The sequence below is a fragment of the Nycticebus coucang genome, chromosome 12 (genome assembly GCF_027406575.1).
Source record: "Nycticebus coucang isolate mNycCou1 chromosome 12, mNycCou1.pri, whole genome shotgun sequence".
NCBI lineage: Eukaryota > Metazoa > Chordata > Mammalia > Primates > Lorisidae > Nycticebus > Nycticebus coucang.
Window position 1 is genome coordinate 28078638 of NC_069791.1, and position 19115 is coordinate 28097752.

The window sequence follows — 19115 nt, forward strand, 5'->3', positions numbered from 1 at the left end:
AGCATGCTAGCAGCCGCCAACAGAGACCCGGGTGTAGAAGGTTTGCAGAAGGAGTTTAGCGTGAATGACGCCACATAGGCTGTTGCCAGTGCTTGGAAGGCAGTGACTAAAGGCACAGGTGTGTGTGCCCGGCACAACCTCTGACCTGCCACAGTGTTCAGTGATGATACAAGATGGTAACTTAGAAGGCTTCTGTATGTCAAATGATGCCTGACCTCCTTACAGGTGCAAAACATGTGTTTTCATAGTCTACGAGGAAGCTGGAGGAAGTGGCTGTGAAGAAGTTCTTAACATTCATAATGAGGTTCCGTTGGCTCACTGGTTGACAAATAGCGAAGTAGCTGAAATGATTCTGCATCAGGTGATGGTAATAAAGTGATGGTAAAGATGGATGTTAGTAATGATGCAGAAAAAAATGCAAGTAGAGGGGCCTGTGGCTCAAAGGAGTAGGGCACTAGCCGCATACGCCAGAGGTGGCGGGTTCAAACCCGGCCTCTGCCAAAAACTGCAAAAAAAAATACAGTGCACGGTAACCCTTTAACCCCAGCACAGCACCTTGGTGAGAGACAAAACGCCCACGGTTGCTCGTTGCAGTTTACAGCTGACACGGGTGTCTGGCAATGCTACTGTGCTGCATAGGTACCCTAAGCATGTGTTTTTACTGTATTAATGGTGTTTCATGTTTTTTTATGGGCAAATACATAAGTGAGAAAAAGAAAATGATTGCTTATTGGTAGCGTGTGAATTCAGAGCCAGGAAGGACGGTGATGCCAAACACTGGTTGTCCATGTGGGTAGCGGGGCTATGGCACCTTTGTTTTCTGATGGTTCAGTGTATACAAGCTTTGTTTTATGCACAAAATTGTTATAAATACTACGTAAAATTACCTTCAATCTATGCATATAAGGTGTATATAAAACATGTTTGAATTTCAGTTTTAGACTTGTGTCCCGAATCTAAATAAAATGTACACATTTTATTATATGTATGCAAATATTCCAAAATCTGAAAACAACCAGGACTGTTCTGGTCCCAAGCATTTCAGGTAAGGGTTACTAACTTGTATAGCTAAATTCTACCAAAATAAGATTTTTTTTGAGACAGAGTCTCATGTTGCCCTCGGTAGAGTGCCATGGCATCACAGCTCACAGCAAGCTCAAACTCTTGGGCTCAAGTGATTCTCTTGCCTCAGCCTCCCAAGTAGCTGGGACTACAGGTGCCTGCCACAACACCTGGTGATTTTTTGGTTGCAGTTGTCATTGTTGGTTAGCTAGCCTGGGCCGGGTTCAAACCTGCCACCTTCAGTGTATATGGTTGGCTCTGTAACCTCTGTGCTACGGGTGCTGAGCCCTTTTTTTTTTCCCCTGAGACAGAGTCTATCACTCTGTCGCTCTGGGTAGAGTGGCATGGCATCATCATAGCTTAATGTAATCTCAAACTCTTAGTCTCAAGCCATCCTCTTGTCACAGCTTCTAAGTACCCAAGGCTACAGGTGTCCACCGCCGTGCCCAGGTAGTTTTTTCTATTTTTAGTAAGACAAAGCCTTACTCATGCTCTGGCTGGTCTCGAACTCCTGAGCTCAAATCAGTCTGTCTGCCTTGGCCTCCCAGAGTGCCAGTATTACCAGCATAAGCCACCATGCCTGGCTGAGATTTTTCTTATATCATACAAATAGTTCAAGAATATGAAAAAAGAGAAAAGACTAATTGTACAATATCCACGCAACCTTGATTCTAAAAGGAAAATTTACTATTACCTTACAGTGAGGAAAATTTACCTATTTGACTTACAAACATAGATGCAAAATACATAATAGCTAACCAAATCCAACATTGTGTTTAAAAATACTGAATAAATTGTTTTTATCTAGTCATTAAACCTAATATGAAATTTTTTAAAATATCTTTAGACTGGCTTTATCACAGTTCTCATTTTTAGAACACCTTCCTCAACCTCTAGTAATCTATAGAAAACTTACTAGTACTGTGAAATCAAATGCAGTAGCTCCTAAAAGGACATGTCTCACAAAACAGATGCCAACGTCAGTAGCTCAGACAGTTGTTCAGAAGGAAAATGGCCTTCAGCACACGCGAAAAATGCTGCACGTTGGTGATCCAAGCGTGAAAAAGACTGCCGTCTCCCTGCTGAGGAATCTGTCTCGGAATCTGTCTCTGCAGAATGAAATTGGTGAGTCAGTAAAAGTAGCTACATGTCATCAGTACCTACTGAAAATATAATACAGATGCAGTAAAACCTTGTCTGCATGACATTCTTTTCACAGTGATTAACTGGAAACGCGAATAAAGAACAGAAGGTTATACACACAGCCCTGGCTTTTGTGTAGCCAGATACAGAGGCTTTGTCATTGGATCTCAAATAGGTTGTTTCTAAGATTTAGCATTTTTTAAATCCTCTACAGAAGATAAATCTCAGGCCATACCAAATTAGCAAGATAAGTAACATGTTTGGCATTTTTCATCCCTCAGTCCTGCCAGCCAGGGAGGCTTCTCTAATCCATATAGCTCTTTCAGAACTCTGTCTGTGTGGCCGGCTCACACGTCAGGCTTCTAGAACACTGAGAAAACACGTGCAGCAGTTGTTTACTTTAGAAGCTTGGCAGAGCGTTGGACTAGGGAAAAAATGGGCAAACAGATAATTATAAGAAAAAGACAAAAGGAGACATCACTGAATAGAGATTTGGCAGAGACAGTTTTTAAAATCAATACAATGAAAGGTATTTGTCCTTTGAGGAGGAGGTGCTCCCCATTACTGACAGAGAAGATAGCTGTGTTATATTCTCAGATAACATCAGTTTTCATTGGTTTGAGTATACCAAGAAGTATCTGAGAAATGTTTATCAAACCAAGTAAAATGAGATGCTAAGAAAATAATGCGAAAATTAAGCATGCTTTCTAATGTACCATGAATTAGTCATTTCTAACAACCTAAATTCAGTTTTTCACAAAATCCCACTGAAGTTATAAACAAATTGTTTTTTTGAGTGGATTAGGTTTTGGAGTCTGCAGGGACACAGCATGGGGGATACTGAAGTCTGCAGTTGTGTTTTTCTAACATCATTTTCAAAGATAACCAGCAGCACATTTGACAGGAGGTTTCATACAATGGTTTCATGCCCATTATAAATTTAGAGAGAGCTTGGAGAAGGTTTAGTGAATATAAAAGAAACCTTGCCATAGGCACTTTCAAAATCGCTAAAATGCTCTGCCCATGTTCTTTTGTGGGCTTTTGTGCTGAACTTCAATAGAGGTATATTTTTCCTTTACCTTCTTTTTTTCCCAAATAAAACATTGGCTCCATCTTTAAAACATTGCCAAGGTAAATAACTGCACTGCACGTATCATCTTCGGGGCAGAAATACTGCCAGCTTCAGGTTGTGGTCTCCCAGATGCTGTGAAGGGATAGTCATGGCCCTGTGGTTTTTATTGGATTATTCTGTTGAGATTTAAGGACAACAGAGAAAAGAGGCATCAGCAAGGTAAATTCAGTTTTAAAATTCCAAATTAGCTTCACATCAAATATGGAATTGAAGTAAAAGGACCCATCTTGACTCGGAATTTTAATAGCCAAGAATAAATAAAAATCAGTTTGAATGCATGCTTTGTGGGTGATTTCTAGGCCAGGTGACTTTCTACGGGCTGACCTGGAATAAAGTCATCACATTTTATCTACATTTAGAGAAATAAACTTGAAACTTAAATTTTCTCAAAAACTGAAAGGCAATGCGGCTTAGCGACAGAAAAACAGATCTCACATGGAAGACATGGGTCTGCATCCTATACTGTTTTGCCAACCTGTGTTACCAAATTCTTAAGACCTCTCTTTCTATGGTTTAACGTATTAAAAAGAGAGTCTTCTTTTTTTTTTTTTTTATTTCAGCTTGCTTGTTCATTCTTTTTTGTTTGAAGTACTTTTTTTTTGTTCATTTTCTTCTATTTTTAATGTTCTTCCTTTGGCGATTCTCTTTCCCGTTGCCTCCCCAGTAGCTGGGATTACAGACGCCCACCGCAACGTCCAGCTGTTTTTGATGTTGTTAGAGACGGGGTCTTACTCTGCCTCACTGCTGCTCATACTGGTCTCGAACCTCTGAGCTCAGACAATCCACCCGCCTTGGCCTCCCACCCACAACTCTGGGACTACAGGCGTAGGCCACCACGCCCGGCCAAAAAGAGAGTCTTCTGATGATAGTGAACCTCTATTAAGAGCTTACTATGTGCAGGGTACTCTGATAAATTTAACATACCTCGACTCCTTTATTTTCTCAAAACTACCCTATGAAGTAGCAGCTATTATTACCCTGTGTTGCAAATTAGGAAGATGCAGGCTAGAGAAATTAAGTAGCTCAACCACACCAGAGCCATTAAGTAGCAGGGCCAGGTTGGAACTAAAGCATCTTCAGAGGCTGAGCGCTGAGCTCTTAACATTATGCTGTGAGGTGCTTGAACAACAGTAGGAAAGGAAGTAGTCAGGCTCGTGAGCAGAAGGTATGTCCTCCCTGTGAATGAAAGGATGATAGATCATTCAGAGCCTTTTACTGAGTACCTGTCTGTTTCAGGATCAATAATTAATGCTAGAAACATAGAAATAAACATGGTAATTGGCTTTGAGGAGCCCATTACCACATGAAATTAAAACCAGCACATAAGTAATTGCAATTCCATATCAGAGAGAGATTACGTGTGGTTCAAGGTGCCACCTGCATCCAGGTAAAGAACAATAAAATGAATTGGTCTTTGTTATCTATCCGTTATGAACATAACACATTAAGGAGCTGTGGGAAGCAACAGAAGCAAAGTAGTTACAGAAAAGAAAAGAAAATATACGTGAAAAGAATTACAAGAAATCAAGTACACATTCATATTGCTCAAAATATATGCCATAAGACAAAGCGGAATCATCCAATATTGATACTTTTTTTATTGTATCAATAAAAAAAAAGCCAAACTCAAAAAAAGCCAAACTCAAACCTATAACCAAGTAGTTTCCATGTAGTGGAAAAATACATTTTTTTTATTATTATTATTTTTTTTTTTTTGTAGAGACAGAGTTTCACTTTATTGCCCTCGGTAGAGTGCCGTGGCGTCACACAGCTCACAGCAACCTCCAACTCCTGGCCTTAGGCAATTCTCCTGCCTTAGCCTCCCGAGTAGCTGGGACTACAGGCGCCCGCCACAACGCCTGGCTATTTTTTTGTTGCAGTTTGGCCGGGGCTGGGTCTGAACCCGCCACCCTCGGCATATGGGGCCAGCACCCTACTCACTGAGCCACAGGCGCTGCCCGGAAAAATACATTTTAAATAGTTTGTTTTGGCTCAGCACCCGTAGCTCAGTGAGTAGGGTGCCAGCCATGTACACCGAGGTTGGTGGGTTCAAACCCAGCCCAGACAGCTAAACAGCAATGACACCTGCAGCCAAAAAATAGCTGGGCATTGTGGCAGGCACCTGTAGTCTCAGATACTCTGGAGGCTGAGGCAAAAGAATCATTTTAGCCCAAGAGTCTGAGGTTGCTGTGAGCTGTGATGCCACAGCACTCTACAAAGGGTGACATAGACTCTGTCTCAAAAAAATTTTTTTTTTAATTTCTTTTTTTCAATAGTAGTAGTAGTAGTATTTATGTATTGAAAATAATTCAGGAGGGCCTGGCACAGTGACTCATGCCTATAATCCCAGCAATTGGGAGGCTGAGGCAGGTGGATTACATGAGCTCACAGGTTCGAGACCAGCCTGAGCCAGAGCGAGACCTCTTCTCTAAAAATAGCCAGGCATTATGGCAGGCGCCTATGGTCCCAGCTACTCAGGAGGCTGAGGCAAGAGAATCACCTAAGCCCAAGAGCTGGAAGTTGCTGTGAGCTGTGATGCCACAGCACTCTACTGAGGGCAACAAAATAAGACTGTCTCTTAAAAACAAAAGAGAAAAGAAAAGAATTTGGAGAAGTATAGATAATTTTTTGATGTTTTATTTTACCATTAATACTACTGTAGAAAAATAGCTCCTATTAACATTTCAGTTTATTTCTCCTGAGGTTTGTTATGTATATATATATATATTTTTTTTTTTTTTTTTGAGACAGAGTCTCACTCTGACAGCCTGGGTAGATTGCTGTGGTATCATCATAGCTCACAGCAACCTCAAACTCTTCAGCTAAAGCGTTCCTCTAGCCTCATCCTCCTGAGTAGCTGGGACTACAGGTGCCTGCCACAATGCCCGGCTAGTTTTTCTATTTTTAGTAGAGATGAGATCTCACTCTTGCTCAGGCTGGTCTTAAACTTCTGAGCTCAAGTGATCCACCCGTCTCAGTCTCCCAGAGTGCTAGGATTACAAGCATGAGCCACTATGCCTGGCTGTATTTTCTTTTATAATACTACAATGTGATGTAATATATCTTCACATAAATAAATACACTGATTTTTTTAGGTAGACCGTTTTAACACAAATTTTTTGTTAAATGTGCTTTAAGATACGTTTTGGGATGGCCCGTAGTCTTTACGTGTGGGTCATGGTTAATAAATCATACTGCTATTGGGACTTTTAGGTTTTTTATAATTTTTCTTTTTTTTGTAGAGCCAGAGTCTCACTTTATGGCCCTCGGTAGAGTGCCGTGGCCTCACACAGCTCACAGCAACCTCCAACTCCTGGGCTTAAGCGATTCTCTTGCCTCAGCCTCCCGAGTAGCTGGCACTACAGGCGCCCGCCACAATGCCCGGCTATTTTTTGGTTGCAGTTTGGCCGGGGCTGGGTTTGAACCCACCACCCTTGGTATATGGGGCCGGCGCCTTACCGACTGAGCCACAGGCGCCGCCCCGGTTTTTTATAATTTTTCATTTTTATATCATACTGTCGTAAATAAAGAACTGTACAAAAAGCTTTTCTAATTTTAAAGTGATATATTTAAGGTATATTTCCAGAAATGGAATTACTGACTTAAAGAATATGAAAATGTTTTAAATTCTTGGCATTTCTGTCAAATTGCATTTTGGAAAGATTTTCAGTGTACTAAGCAGAGAGTGTCCTCTTTTTTAAAAAAATCTTATTTTTTATTTGATTGCTAGAGAGTTTATATCTTCCATATATTTGTTAGTCCACTTGTGTTTCTTTTCCAAAATGTTCTTTAACCCAAAAGGTATTGGTATCTTGGTAAGAAACAATGTTTTTAATCTGAGGCTCTTTTTCTTTTATCTTATAGCCAAAGAAACACTACCTGATTTGGTTGCCATAATTCCTGACACAGTCCCGTGCACAGACCTGCTCGTTGAAACTACAGCCTCTGCCTGTTACACGTTGAACAATATCGTCCAGAACAGTTACCAGAATGCACGAGACCTTCTGAACACTGGGGGCCTGCAGAAAATCATGACCATCAGCGCTGGTGATGAGTAAGTCCTTTAGCATCTGCCCTTCAGCTGTCTCCCTTTCCCCACCACCAGGCCTGTGTGGAACTCACTGGATCATGAATATGCAGTCACAAGTGCTGTGGGCAACCTGGTCACAAACAGGCTCCCAACACTAAGCCAGCTCAGTCAGTCCGTGGTGTTCAAGGCAAGCACCAAATCAGCCAAGCCACAGTTGTCCATGCCCTTCTGAAATATGAAGGGAGCATCAAACTCCATAGTTTCTCCAGATGCTGCAGCCCAGCATTTTGTTGACCTAACAGATTCATTTTCCAGAACCAGCACCATGATTCAAGAACAACATGATATAGACAAACTGGGAGTCCTCTGGATAGGGAAGGGCCCTTTTCTTCACTTACATCTGGAGAACAAATGGCACCCCTGGCAGCTTAGGGGATGCAGTGATAGCACAGGAGGGGCGGTGGTGCGTAGCCTGGCAGGAACAGCTTCCTCTCTCAGTCTCCTCCACCTCTTCTGTCTCTTATTCCCTTTTGAGAATAGACATCCTAATGCACAGAAGTCACCCCACTTCCCTGCTCCTGTGTTTTCAACTTTCCCTGTTTAAAAGAAAAAAAAAGTAGGGAGAGAGAATAAAAAAACTTGTATAACCAAAGTGCTACCATGAGTTAATTTAGAGTGATAGGATGAATGGGATTAGAAGTGAGCTTGAAGTTCTTTTTGTTTTTTTGAGGCAGAGTCTCACTCTTTCACCCTGGATAGAGTGCTGTTGCATCATAGCTCACAGCAACCACAAACTCTTACACTCAAGCAATCCTCCTGCCTCAGCCTCCCACGTAACTAGGACTAAAAGCAGCTGCCCCAGTACCCAGCTAGTTTTTCTGTATTTTTAGAGACAGTATCTTGCTCTTGTTCTGGCTGGTCTTGAACTCCTGAGTTCAAGCAATCTACCAACCTCAGCCTCCAGAGTGCTAGATGCATGAACCACCATGCCTGGCCTCCCTCAAAGATTATTATTTTTTTCTCTTTATACAATTCTGAATTGTTAAGAATGTCACAAATAGAAGTTATAGCTGAGTGACGTGGCTCATGCCTATAATTTTAGCAGTCTGGGAAGCTGAGGCAAGAGGAAGGCTTGAGCTCAGGCGTTTGAGACCTGCTCAAGCAAGTATGAGACCCCCAACCCTACCAAAAATAGAAAAATTAGCTGAGCATGGTGATGCGTGCCTGTAGTTCCAGCTACTTGGGAGGCCGAGGGAGGGGGATTGCTTGAGACCAAGAGTTTGAAGTTGCAGTGAGCTATAATGATGCCACTGCATTCTAGCCCAATGACAGAGTGAGAACCTTTCTCAAAAAAAAAAAGTTACTTTTGTAGATAACCAGAAAAAAAAAAATGGTATAGCCTAGTTCTGATGAGTTCCAAAGCAAACAGACTCACCTGTAGTAGAGAAATGTGCACTTGGCTGTACAGGGATGAGCGGGTCCCGTGGTGTCCTGCAGTGAGCACACATCACCCCTGCTGCGGTCCCACCCAGGGCAAGCCCCTCCTGCCTGCAGCCCGCCTCTACAAAGCACTCAAGGAAGAAAGACTACACTTATAGTCAGGTGATGGAAAAGAGCCCTAAGCACTGGATTGAAATGTCAGTTTCCCAAGAATATTCACCTGTGCCTGCAGCCTGGCAGATAGCAGAGCAGTTCCTCAGTCTCTAGGAGAATGAATTATTGCTGCAAAACTGACGTGACTCTCCAAAGTAGCCATCCAGACCTAAGAAAGTCACCACACGATAATAAGACTTTAATTACTGGAGTGTTCAGACACAACAGTCGTTGCACATGGGACTATGTCACCATGTCTGGAAACTTCTCATAGTTTAGCAAGACAGAGAGATGTGCTGCGGTTACTTGCTTGTTGCCCTGAGTGGCCATGTCTTGAGTTTGTCCTTACATGCCCTGTTTGTTTTGTGGGGGAGGTTTTGTTTTTTGAGACAGAGTCTCATTATGTCACCGTCCGTAGAGTGCTATGGCGTCACTGCTCACAGCAACCTCAAACTCTTGAGCTTAAGCGATTCTCTTGCCTCAGCCTCCTGAGTAGCTGGGACTACAGGCACCCGTCATAACCCCCGGCTATTTTTTTGGTTGTAGTTGTCATTGTTTGGCAGGCCTGGGCTGGGTTCGAACCCGCCAACTCTGGTGTATGTGGCTGGCACCCTAGTCACTGAGCTACAGGCACTGAGCCCCTTATAGGCCCTGTTTAAAAAAAAAAAAAGTCAACAAGGAGCACTTCACCAGTTGTGCCCGCTGCCCTTTCCTTACTGGAGTGTTGTCTATTCTGACCTGTAATTTATGGGCTAGCGTGGGCGCTAATCATCATTTACAGCATTACATCCTTAAATAATTGTGTTCCAAGTGCCAAACAACCGACATAAACAAACCGTATAAATATAATCCCCTTGCAATTTAAGAACTTTTTATAATTTTGACTGTCAGAGACCCATAGCTTTCATGGATATATTTGTACTTTGGTTATTGCCAAGTGACTCTGAAAAGTCCATGAGGTACTAAAACCCTGTGAGGTGCTAATTTGCCTTAACCCTCAAGGCAGGTGTGGGAGGGGAAGGCTTTGGCCGGCGGATGGACCCCCTGTGCCCTGCCTCATGCAGCTTTGTCCCCTTTGCTCTGGGTTGCCTGTCCACAAACTCCTGAGAGATGGTGGGGGGGCGGGTTCTACTCTTGTTTCTTGGTTAAAAAATTAAAAAAGTCAGGCGTATGCTAGTCAGATGATAGAAGAAAAAGAAATCTAAAAACACCCTGATCTCTAGCCAGAATCGGAAAGTTTAGGACACATTTCAAAACGAACTATCAACAACTAAATACAATGTCAAATTCAGTGGTGGCTTTGGGACAAGTTTCCCATTTGTTCTGTCAAAAAAGTGACTTCAAAACTATTTTAACAAGGACTGCCACAAGAATTTCTTTCATTAACTAAAAATTACTCCTACGTTCATTGAGTCACAAAGCCATATGTATTCATCGAGTCACAAAGACATGTTTTCCTGCATCTGTCTTCTATAAATGTACGTCATAAATTTGCAAACATAGATCGTCTTGTATAAATAAATACAAGGATTTGTAGCATGTCTAAGGATGTGTTCCTTATAAATATCCAGGATATGCTCTATAAAGTATTTATTTATTAGCACTGTATTAGCGACTTAAAAAGATGAAAACAAAAGAAATGTAGTCTCTGCCGTCACTCATCCTTGTGAGTGGCCTGACTTGACCGAGCTATGGGGGAGCAGCAGTTAAAGAAGATTCGCAGAATAACGTTCAGAAGCCTCCCGTGGTCTCCCTGATCTCAGACGTCCTTTTCTTTGCAGCTATGCCTCCAACAAAGCGAGTAAAGCTGCCTCTGTCCTCCTGTACTCTCTGTGGACCCACACAGAGCTCCACAACGCCTACAAGAAGGTAGGGACACAGCAGGGGGTGTGACCTGGCCAGCAGCCAGGGTAAGAAAGCACTACTTTTTTTTTTATTGCCATTAGGATTTCATTGCTTGATAATGGTCTGTTCAAGAGTTCTAATTCATTCGGATTAAGTCTGGGGAGGTGGTGTGTTTGCAGATATTGGTCCATTTCCTTCCCATTTTCAAATTTCTTTTTTTGTTGTTGTTGTTGAGACCAAGTCTCAGTCTATCACCCTTGGTAGAGAGCTGTGGCCTCACAGTACATGGCAACCTCAAACTCTTGGGCTTACGAGATTCTCTTGCCTCAGCCTCCCAAGTAGCTGGGACTACAGGCGCCTGCCACAAGGCCTGGCTATTTTTTGTTGCAGTTGTCATTGTTGTTTTTAGCTGGCCAGGGCCAGGTACGAACCTGCCAGGCTCCGTATATGTGGCTGGTGCCATAACCACTATGCTACAGGCACCGAGCCCATTTTCAAATTTCCGAGTGTAGTTTTTTGTTTTTTTTTTGTAGAGACAGGGTCTCACTTTATGGCCCTCGGTAGAGTGCCGTGGCGTCACACAGCTCACAGCAACCTCCAACTCCTGGGCTTAAGCGATTCTCTTGCCTCAGCCTCCCGAGTAGCTAGGACGACAGGCGCCCACCACAACGCCCAGCTATTTTTTGGTTGCAGTTCAGCCGGGTCCGGGTTTGAACCCGCCACCCTTGGTATATGGGGCCGGCACCTTACTGACTGAGCCACAGGCGCCACCCCCTGAGTGTAGTTTTTTGTAATAATTAGTGATGCTCTTTTGTATATCTGTGGTATCTGTTGTTATTACCCCCTTTTCGTTAACGATTGAGGTTAAAATTGTGTTTTCTTGGGTGAGAATCCTACTACATTGCACATTTCTGTTTGCTTATTCCAAAGGCTCAGTTTAAGAAGACGGATTTTGTCAACAGCCAAACTGCCAAAGCCTACCACTCTCTTAAAGACTGAGGAAAATGAAAAAGTATTCTCAGAAGTCTCAGCCTCAGCTACAAAAAGCCCCAGAGGAAAACACCTATTTTTCTACTACCCAGCCCAAGAAACCTCAAAAAGCATGCCTTGTTTCTATCCTTTTCTATTTCCGTGATCTCCAGAATCCAGAAAACAAATAATCAGAACATAATTTTGTTAGTCTTCCAGAAGATTTTTGCAAGTTTGCCACCAGTAGATACTGGCAACAGGCCCTATTTTATCCTCTACAAATGGTCTTTGTTATCAGGGCTCATGGCACGTGGCCTCCCGAAACCAAAATGTGAATTCATGTGGAATGGACATTAATAGAATAAATGAGGAAAGAAGCTGTTGTATTACTAGGATTTTAAAAGTTTGATTTACGTTTGTATTCCTTTTCTGGTTTCCATGTTTTACCCCTCAAGCACATGTCGCTTCACCATTGAGCCACGAATGTATCATTCTGCTGTGCTGAAACACAGTGGAAGTGACAAGAAATAATTGCAGAGTTGTCCAGGAGAAAGTGTAATGGCAAAATTGTTTGTTTACTCTGCGCTTGTTTTTAATCCCCTTGTTTTTTAATTTTCTCTGATTTTAAATGAACTTAAGAAATTTAGACGACTGGACATGCATAACTATAAGAAAAAGAAATAAGAGGAAGTGATTATAGCAAATTAAAAAATCTTTTCCATAGAGAAAGGCTGTTATGGATATAAAATTCAATATTTTCTGTAAGCACTGAGGAAATGGGATTTTTGCTCAAGGAAATACTTTTTACCTGTAAAAAGACCATCAAACACAAATGTCTCCTAAGCGGTGGAATGCAATATAATCTCTTTCCTAGGCTTTTTCAGCCCCTGCATTGGACTAGCGGAAGAATGGACTCGAATCTTTAGCTACAAGAGGAACCAAACCCTTAGACTTCTGGGCCAGCCCCGGACACTTAGACTGTAGCTTATTTTAATGTTACATCAGTGACCAGCCAACGTTGCCCAACATTTAAAAAATAGCACAGAGCCACTAAATATCATGCAGTCTTCCTCACACCATTACTTTAAGTCAAGGGAACTCTAGAGAAGAAAAGTGAAGGTGTCACGTTTAAGGAAGATGTAAGAAGCATCCAGGCCATACAGAAATGAAATGAGAAAAACGCTGTTTAATAGGTGACACCGTCACCTGATGAAATGATTCCGTGTTAAATGTTATTTTAACAGGGCTATGATTAAAACTCCTCCACGTAGTACTAGTCTTCTCAACTACAATTCTGTAGTTACATTTTGCTTTTTTTAAAAAAATCTGATGTTTGTGATAAGGAAGATAAGAAAAACTTCTTCAGCTCCTTTTGGTCAGAAAAGTATAATAAAAAAGTGTAGAAAATAAAATTTGAATGTACATTTCAGCCTTTATTATATTTGGAACTTAACACGGTTTCAAAAGCTCAGTGAAGACAGCTTTGGTTACTAACCTAGGTCAAAATGAAATTAATTTAGATACCAATTTTAAAATACTGAAGAGAATTTATACTCTTCCCCCCCCACCCCCAGAGTTCTGATGATAAGCATTTGACGTGTTTATTCCACCAGAGAATACATGTATATTCAAGAACTTCTTTAAGGCATAAATCGAGCCTTCAATAATATTAAACACAAAACGAGGCAGACATCATGTTGATTACACTGGTATCTGTGTGTATCTGATTTGTTTGTGTGTCTTGATATATGTGGTGTGATCAACATGAAATTTGAGAATTTGACCTTGTAAACTTCAATTTCTATTACTAAGGGTTTATTACCTTGTAATTACTTATGTTTCTTCCCTAACATCCTAACTTGTTTACTGAGAAACATTTCCTCTCCACGTTTACATACCAGTGACCAAGGCATGTAAAAGTGGAGAGACACACAAATGGTTAGGTCTGGTTACATGTAATATATTGAGTGGGGCTGTGACCATGGAAAGACAGACTCTGTGTGACCCCCGTGTCCTGTTTTCTTCACTCTGTTTGCAAACCCCTCACAACTCTAATATTTGTGAGCAGCTCTGGGGAAGGTCCTTGTGTGGACAGGCAGTTTTGATCACAGGTCTGTACACAAATCTTTTCCCTCTATGTCCCAGACTGTGCCTCTGCCCTCAAAGGAGCTAACAGGCTAAGCTGGGTCATTTTGTTTATTTGCATGAAAGGTTCCAAAGGGCCACTGTCATCTTAAGAATTCTTTTTTTAAGTTTTTTGTTTTTTTTTTTTTGTAGAGACAGAGTCTCACTTTATGGCCCTCGGTAGAGTGCCGTGGCGTCACACAGCTCACAGCAACCTCCAACTCCTGGGCTTAAGCGATTCTCTTGCCTCAGCTTCCCGAGTAGCTGGGACTCCAGGGGCCCGCCACAACGCCGGCTATATCTTTTTGTTGTCGTTGTTGCAGTTCAGCAGGGGCCGGGTTTGAACCCGCCACCCTTGGTATATGGGGCCGGCCCCCTACCGACTGAGCCACAGGTGCCGCCCGTCTTAAGAATTCTTAATGGTCTTCTGGAATATGAGAGGTTGCTGCCCTAGATTTCCATCCCTGGAAATATTTGTTTATACCTAAAGACGGCAACCAAAGGGTTATCTGATAAGACAAAGAGGGGATTAACATGTCAAGTGGAAAAGAAGCAGATTAACCATTTTAAAACCAATTTAATCACCCTCTGAAGAAGTGATTCCTTACAAGAAAACAAGAAATGAGAAGTGTGTGTGTGTGAATGTATATATGCTATGGTCATAAGTGAGATTTCCCTTAAATAAAATTCCTAATGGACTTACTGCACTGGAAGAAGACTTCAACATGGGTGGACTTAGAACAAAATTGCAGGAGTTTCAAGTCCCAGAATTCAGGATTAGAAGGGCATTTAGAAGGCATCTGGTCAACTCCTCCTAAAGAATCAAGACTCAGCTCTTACTAAGGTGACAGCGAAGAAAACTACGCAATCATTCATTCAACTAACGCCCAACATGACCTTAAAGGATTTGTTGTGGGAAGGAAAATAGATCTAGAAAAAGAAACTTTTCCAAAAAAACCTGCTTTTAGTTTAATTTTTTGTTTATAGTTTATAGTTGTGGTGACAGTTTCATCACTTACAAAATAAACTTTAGCGTTTTAAGGACTGTAAGAAAAACTCTTTGCGATATCACATTTCGGGAAGAGATCAAAATGCCACACACTGGCATAAGGGAGAATATCTGGAAAGCCACGGGCTGGGTGATTCAGTGAAAGAATCCCGCAGTCATTACCCCAGAGAGGGTGCGATGTTATCCATCGTGACGTATTTGAAAGCCCTCTGTATTGAAGTGACAGACTTCTTCTGACCCAGTACAGAGGCCAGAACCAAGGTCAGTAGGTGGAGGCTATCATGAGACCAGGCTTGACTTTGTAGTAGGGGACATATAATGAGTACTCCCCACAGCCTCCTCAGAAAGTCTGTACCCCCCCCTTTTCTTTTCTTCTTCCTTTTATAAAAAATTTCGATGCATGATAAAAACTTGAGAGAAGTTAAGGCACATGGCCAAAGTCACATAGCTAGGAAATGCAGAGAAGTAGTATAAACATGGATGGTCTGGCTCCTCAGGGGGGACGGGGGGGGTCCCTTGCCAACCCAGAGTGAGGGACTCCAACTCATGTCTCCATGCTGGTGAGCTGTGGGGACCTCTGGCTTGGCTCTGGAGAATAAAGCGTACAGTATGACATTGCGGTGAGGGGGGCTCATCCTAGCACCAGCCGGCTGGAACTCAAATTGTAGCTTCTCACTTACTAGCTGGGGGAGGTTTCTTGTCCTTGCTGAGCCTCAGCTTTCCTTATCTACAATATGTGAGTGGTAGTAGTAGTTATCTCATTGGGTTGTTTTGAGCATTAACTGGTTTTAAAAAACACAAAGCATTGGGTGGCGCCTGTGGCTCAAAGGAGTAGGGCGCTGGCCCCATATGCCAGAGGTGGCAGGTTCTAAGCCCAAGCCCCGGCCACAAACTGCAAAAAAAACCCACAAAGCATTTATAACAGTGCCTGACAGTATGTACTCAATAAATGCTATGTAAATTAATTTGGATCTCCCTGGTTTGAGAGGTTTTTGCTTTTCCTTTATAATTCATCTTTTGAATTTCTCTTTGCAGATAGGACTGGGTCAAATAAAAGAACTTCCTCTGCCCACCATGTTAGAGAGAGAGCGATCCCTTAGAAGACCAGGTAGAAATGTGGGGAAAATATGGTCAAAGCCAGCGATTCTGAATGTGTATTCCTCACAACAGGAGTCCCTGGTAGGTAGGTAAGTGAAAACTATTCCATATTTGAAGAATTGTGAGGAAGGCAGAGTTATACACGCAGAACAAAAGGGTCTTGACTGTGCTGCTGCTCAGAGTGAAATCACCAACGAGGGACAGAGTGTGCTGCACGGCCAAACTTTTCTTTGAATCAGCGCTGTTTTTTTCTAAGATGACTTGCAGCGATGCCTCTGTTGTAAAGACTTTGACCGAAGTGCAGCAATGCCTCTGTTGTAAAGACTTTGACCGAAGGGAATCTAAGCCAGAGGCAAGAGGACAAGAGGTGTTCATCTAGTTCACAGCCTAGTTTGTCAGCCTACAGCAGGTGTCCTCAAACTTTTTAAACAGGGGGCCAGTTCATAGTCCCTCGGACTATTGGGAGGGCCGGACTATAGTTTAAAAAAAAAACAACTATGAACAAATTCCTATGCACACTGCACATATCTTATTTTGAAGTAAAAAAACAATACGGAAACAAATACAATCACATCGCCTCATGTGGCCCGTGGGCCGCAGTTTGAAGACCCCTGGCTTAAAGCCTTGGCTACTGATAAACCACACCTGTGGTTAGTCCTGAGCAATCTTAGTAAAATCTGAAGGTTGATGATTTCAGTAGATTGAGGACGAAGTACTGAACATTTTGTTTCATCTCCAACCCAGAGTGTTGCTAATCTGCAGCTCGGTAGGTATGAGCCCAGAAAAGCAGGTTGAGGCAGCGATGGGCATTCCTACAATCAGCTGATCAGATAAATACATCTGACAACAAAAAGCAGTTGATCTTTCAGAAGCCTGAATTGCACCTGTAAGCTGCTGCCCCACAGTAAATCTGACAAGGAATGTTCTTCCCAATAACAGCTGATCCTTGGGTGTGGGGAGGGAATGGGGGTTTCCGTTTCTGATCGTATCTTTCAGTCCACATGTGAACAGCTATGCTTGATGCTGAGGACTGGTGAGCTGTAACTGAATAAATGCCCACAGGTGTGAGTGACACTCCTGCACTATGCTGGACACTCACAGTTCACAGTGTCCTCTGCTTCGCCTGAGAAATGAAAAGTCGTCAGTTACAGGATGAGGGTTAAGGAGCCCTAGATCCATGCTCTGGATCGCTCTCATAAAATGGGGAATGGTCGAATGAGAAGCAGAGAATTATTAATCAGATACCTTTATTTGTAGCCAGGAGTTAAATCAGAATTAATGACAAGCAACAAAAACACCATAGACAACCTGTAATAAGAGCAGGGAGTATTAAAATATTTAACACCTTGACAAAAATTTCCATCTTAGAAACTTTCCTGTTACACTTTGTTGTAATTGGATATTTTTTGTAGTTAATATAAAAAACAGAAGTAATCTATTTTAGTGGGATTGCCTCAACAGCTTTATTTAACAATTATGTGTGGGGCGGCGCCTGTGGTTCAGTGAGTAGGGTGCCGGCCCCATATGCCGAGGGTGGCGGGTTCAAGCCCAGCCCCGGCCAAACTGCAACCAAAAAATAGCCGGGCGTTGTGGCGGGCGCCTGTAGTCCCAGCTACTCGGGAGGCTGAGGCAAGAGAATCGCGTAAGCCCAAGAGTTAGAGGTTGCTGTGAGCCGTGTGACGCCACGGCACTCTACTGAGGGCGGTACAGTGAGACTCTGTCTCTACAAAAAAAAAAAAAGAATTATGTGTGAACATGTAAGCTAACACGTTTCCATTTCTTGTGGTGAGAATTTTCATACCTAAAGTGACCCAATTCTTTGTCCCATATTCTATTTCTCCTCCCCTAATGTATCGCTTGGGATGCTTCATTTGCATTTGAGTAACAAAAAACGTTCAAAATGGCTTAAGCAATAATGTTTTTATTTCATGTCACAAGGAGGCCAAGTTTAGGGTCAGGCTTGGTTATTTCTGCAGCTCACTGATAACATCAAGAATCCAGTTTCCTTCTTTCACTTCTGCTCTCCGCACCTTGGCTTTGCTCCCTTGTTGCTCTCTTCATGTTACTAGAATGGTTGCAGCAACTCCACACATCCCATCTCACAGAACCATGTCCAAAAGCCACAAGAGTAAACAGTCCTTTCTTGCATCCTTTTTTATAAGTAAGGTTTGTAGAAGATTCCATCAGACATCTTTTTTTTTTTTTTTTTTTGTAGAGACAGAGTCTCACTTTATGGCCCTCGGTAGAGTGCCGTGGCCTCACACAGCTCACAGCAACCTCCAACTCCTGGGCTTAGGCGATTCTCTTGCCTCAGCCTCCTGAGTTGCTGGGACTATGGGCGCCCGCCACAACACCTGGCTATTTTTTGGTTGCAGTTCAGCCGGGGTCGGGTTTGAACCCGCCACCCTCAGTATATGGGGCCGACGCCTTACCAACTGAGCCACAGGCGCCACCCGCCATCAGACATCTTTAATTGCTTATTGCCCAGAATTATGTGTTCACGCCTAAGCAGTGTCTGGTGAAAAGAGTAAAACCTTTTAAACCAATCACATTTCACCCAGGGCTGGGTCTGCTTCCTCTGAGGTTTGTGGATGGTAAACACGTGAAGTCAACATTTTAAGGAAAAAAGTGCTGCAAAGTAGTCAACCACCATTCCAAAAAAGAACTCAACATTTTTTAGCAAATTTATGTCATCTGGCTTATAAGATAACAGTTCTTTTAAGTATTGCAGGGACAGTATCTACTGCGATTTTTCTACTCTGGTTGTTGCATTTACATTTAGGACAAAGTTCATGAAAATTTGTGGGTATGGCTTGGCACCTGTAGCTCAGTGGCTAGGGCACCAGCCACATACACCAGAGCTAGCGGGTTTGAGTCCAGCCCGGGCCTGCCAAACAACAATGACAACAACCAAAAAAATGGCCGGGCGTTGTGGTGGGCGCCCGTGATCCTAGCTCCTTGGAAGGCTGAGGCAAGAGAATTACTTAAGCCCAAGAGCATGAGGTTGTGAGCTGCGATGCCACGGCAGTCTACCAGGGCAACAGCTTGAGACTCTGTCTCAAAAAAAAAAGAAAAAGAAAAATGAAAATTTGTGGGTAAAGAATGGCAGG

The 19115-nt window shown here is 42.6% G+C and overlaps 1 protein-coding gene across 2 annotated transcripts in view; it reads left to right on the forward strand.

Annotated features, from left to right (window-relative positions):
* Positions 1–19115, forward strand: part of PKP2 (plakophilin 2) — a 118075-nt gene that overhangs the window by 86746 nt on the left and 12214 nt on the right. Inside the window, exons 10-14 of one of the 2 annotated variants that reach the window (XR_008373380.1) lie at positions 2034–2187; positions 7202–7391; positions 10742–10829; positions 11736–14742; positions 15943–16094. Coding sequence is in view for 1 of the 2 variants with exons in the window: in XM_053556933.1 (XP_053412908.1) it covers positions 2034–2187; positions 7202–7391; positions 10742–10829; positions 11736–11804 (501 nt within the window). In the remaining variant the exon portion in view is untranslated. Of the gene's footprint in view, positions 1–2033; positions 2188–7201; positions 7392–10741; positions 10830–11735; positions 15884–15942; positions 16095–19115 lie in introns of those variants that run through there. The other variant, XM_053556933.1, reaches the window with a different exon arrangement.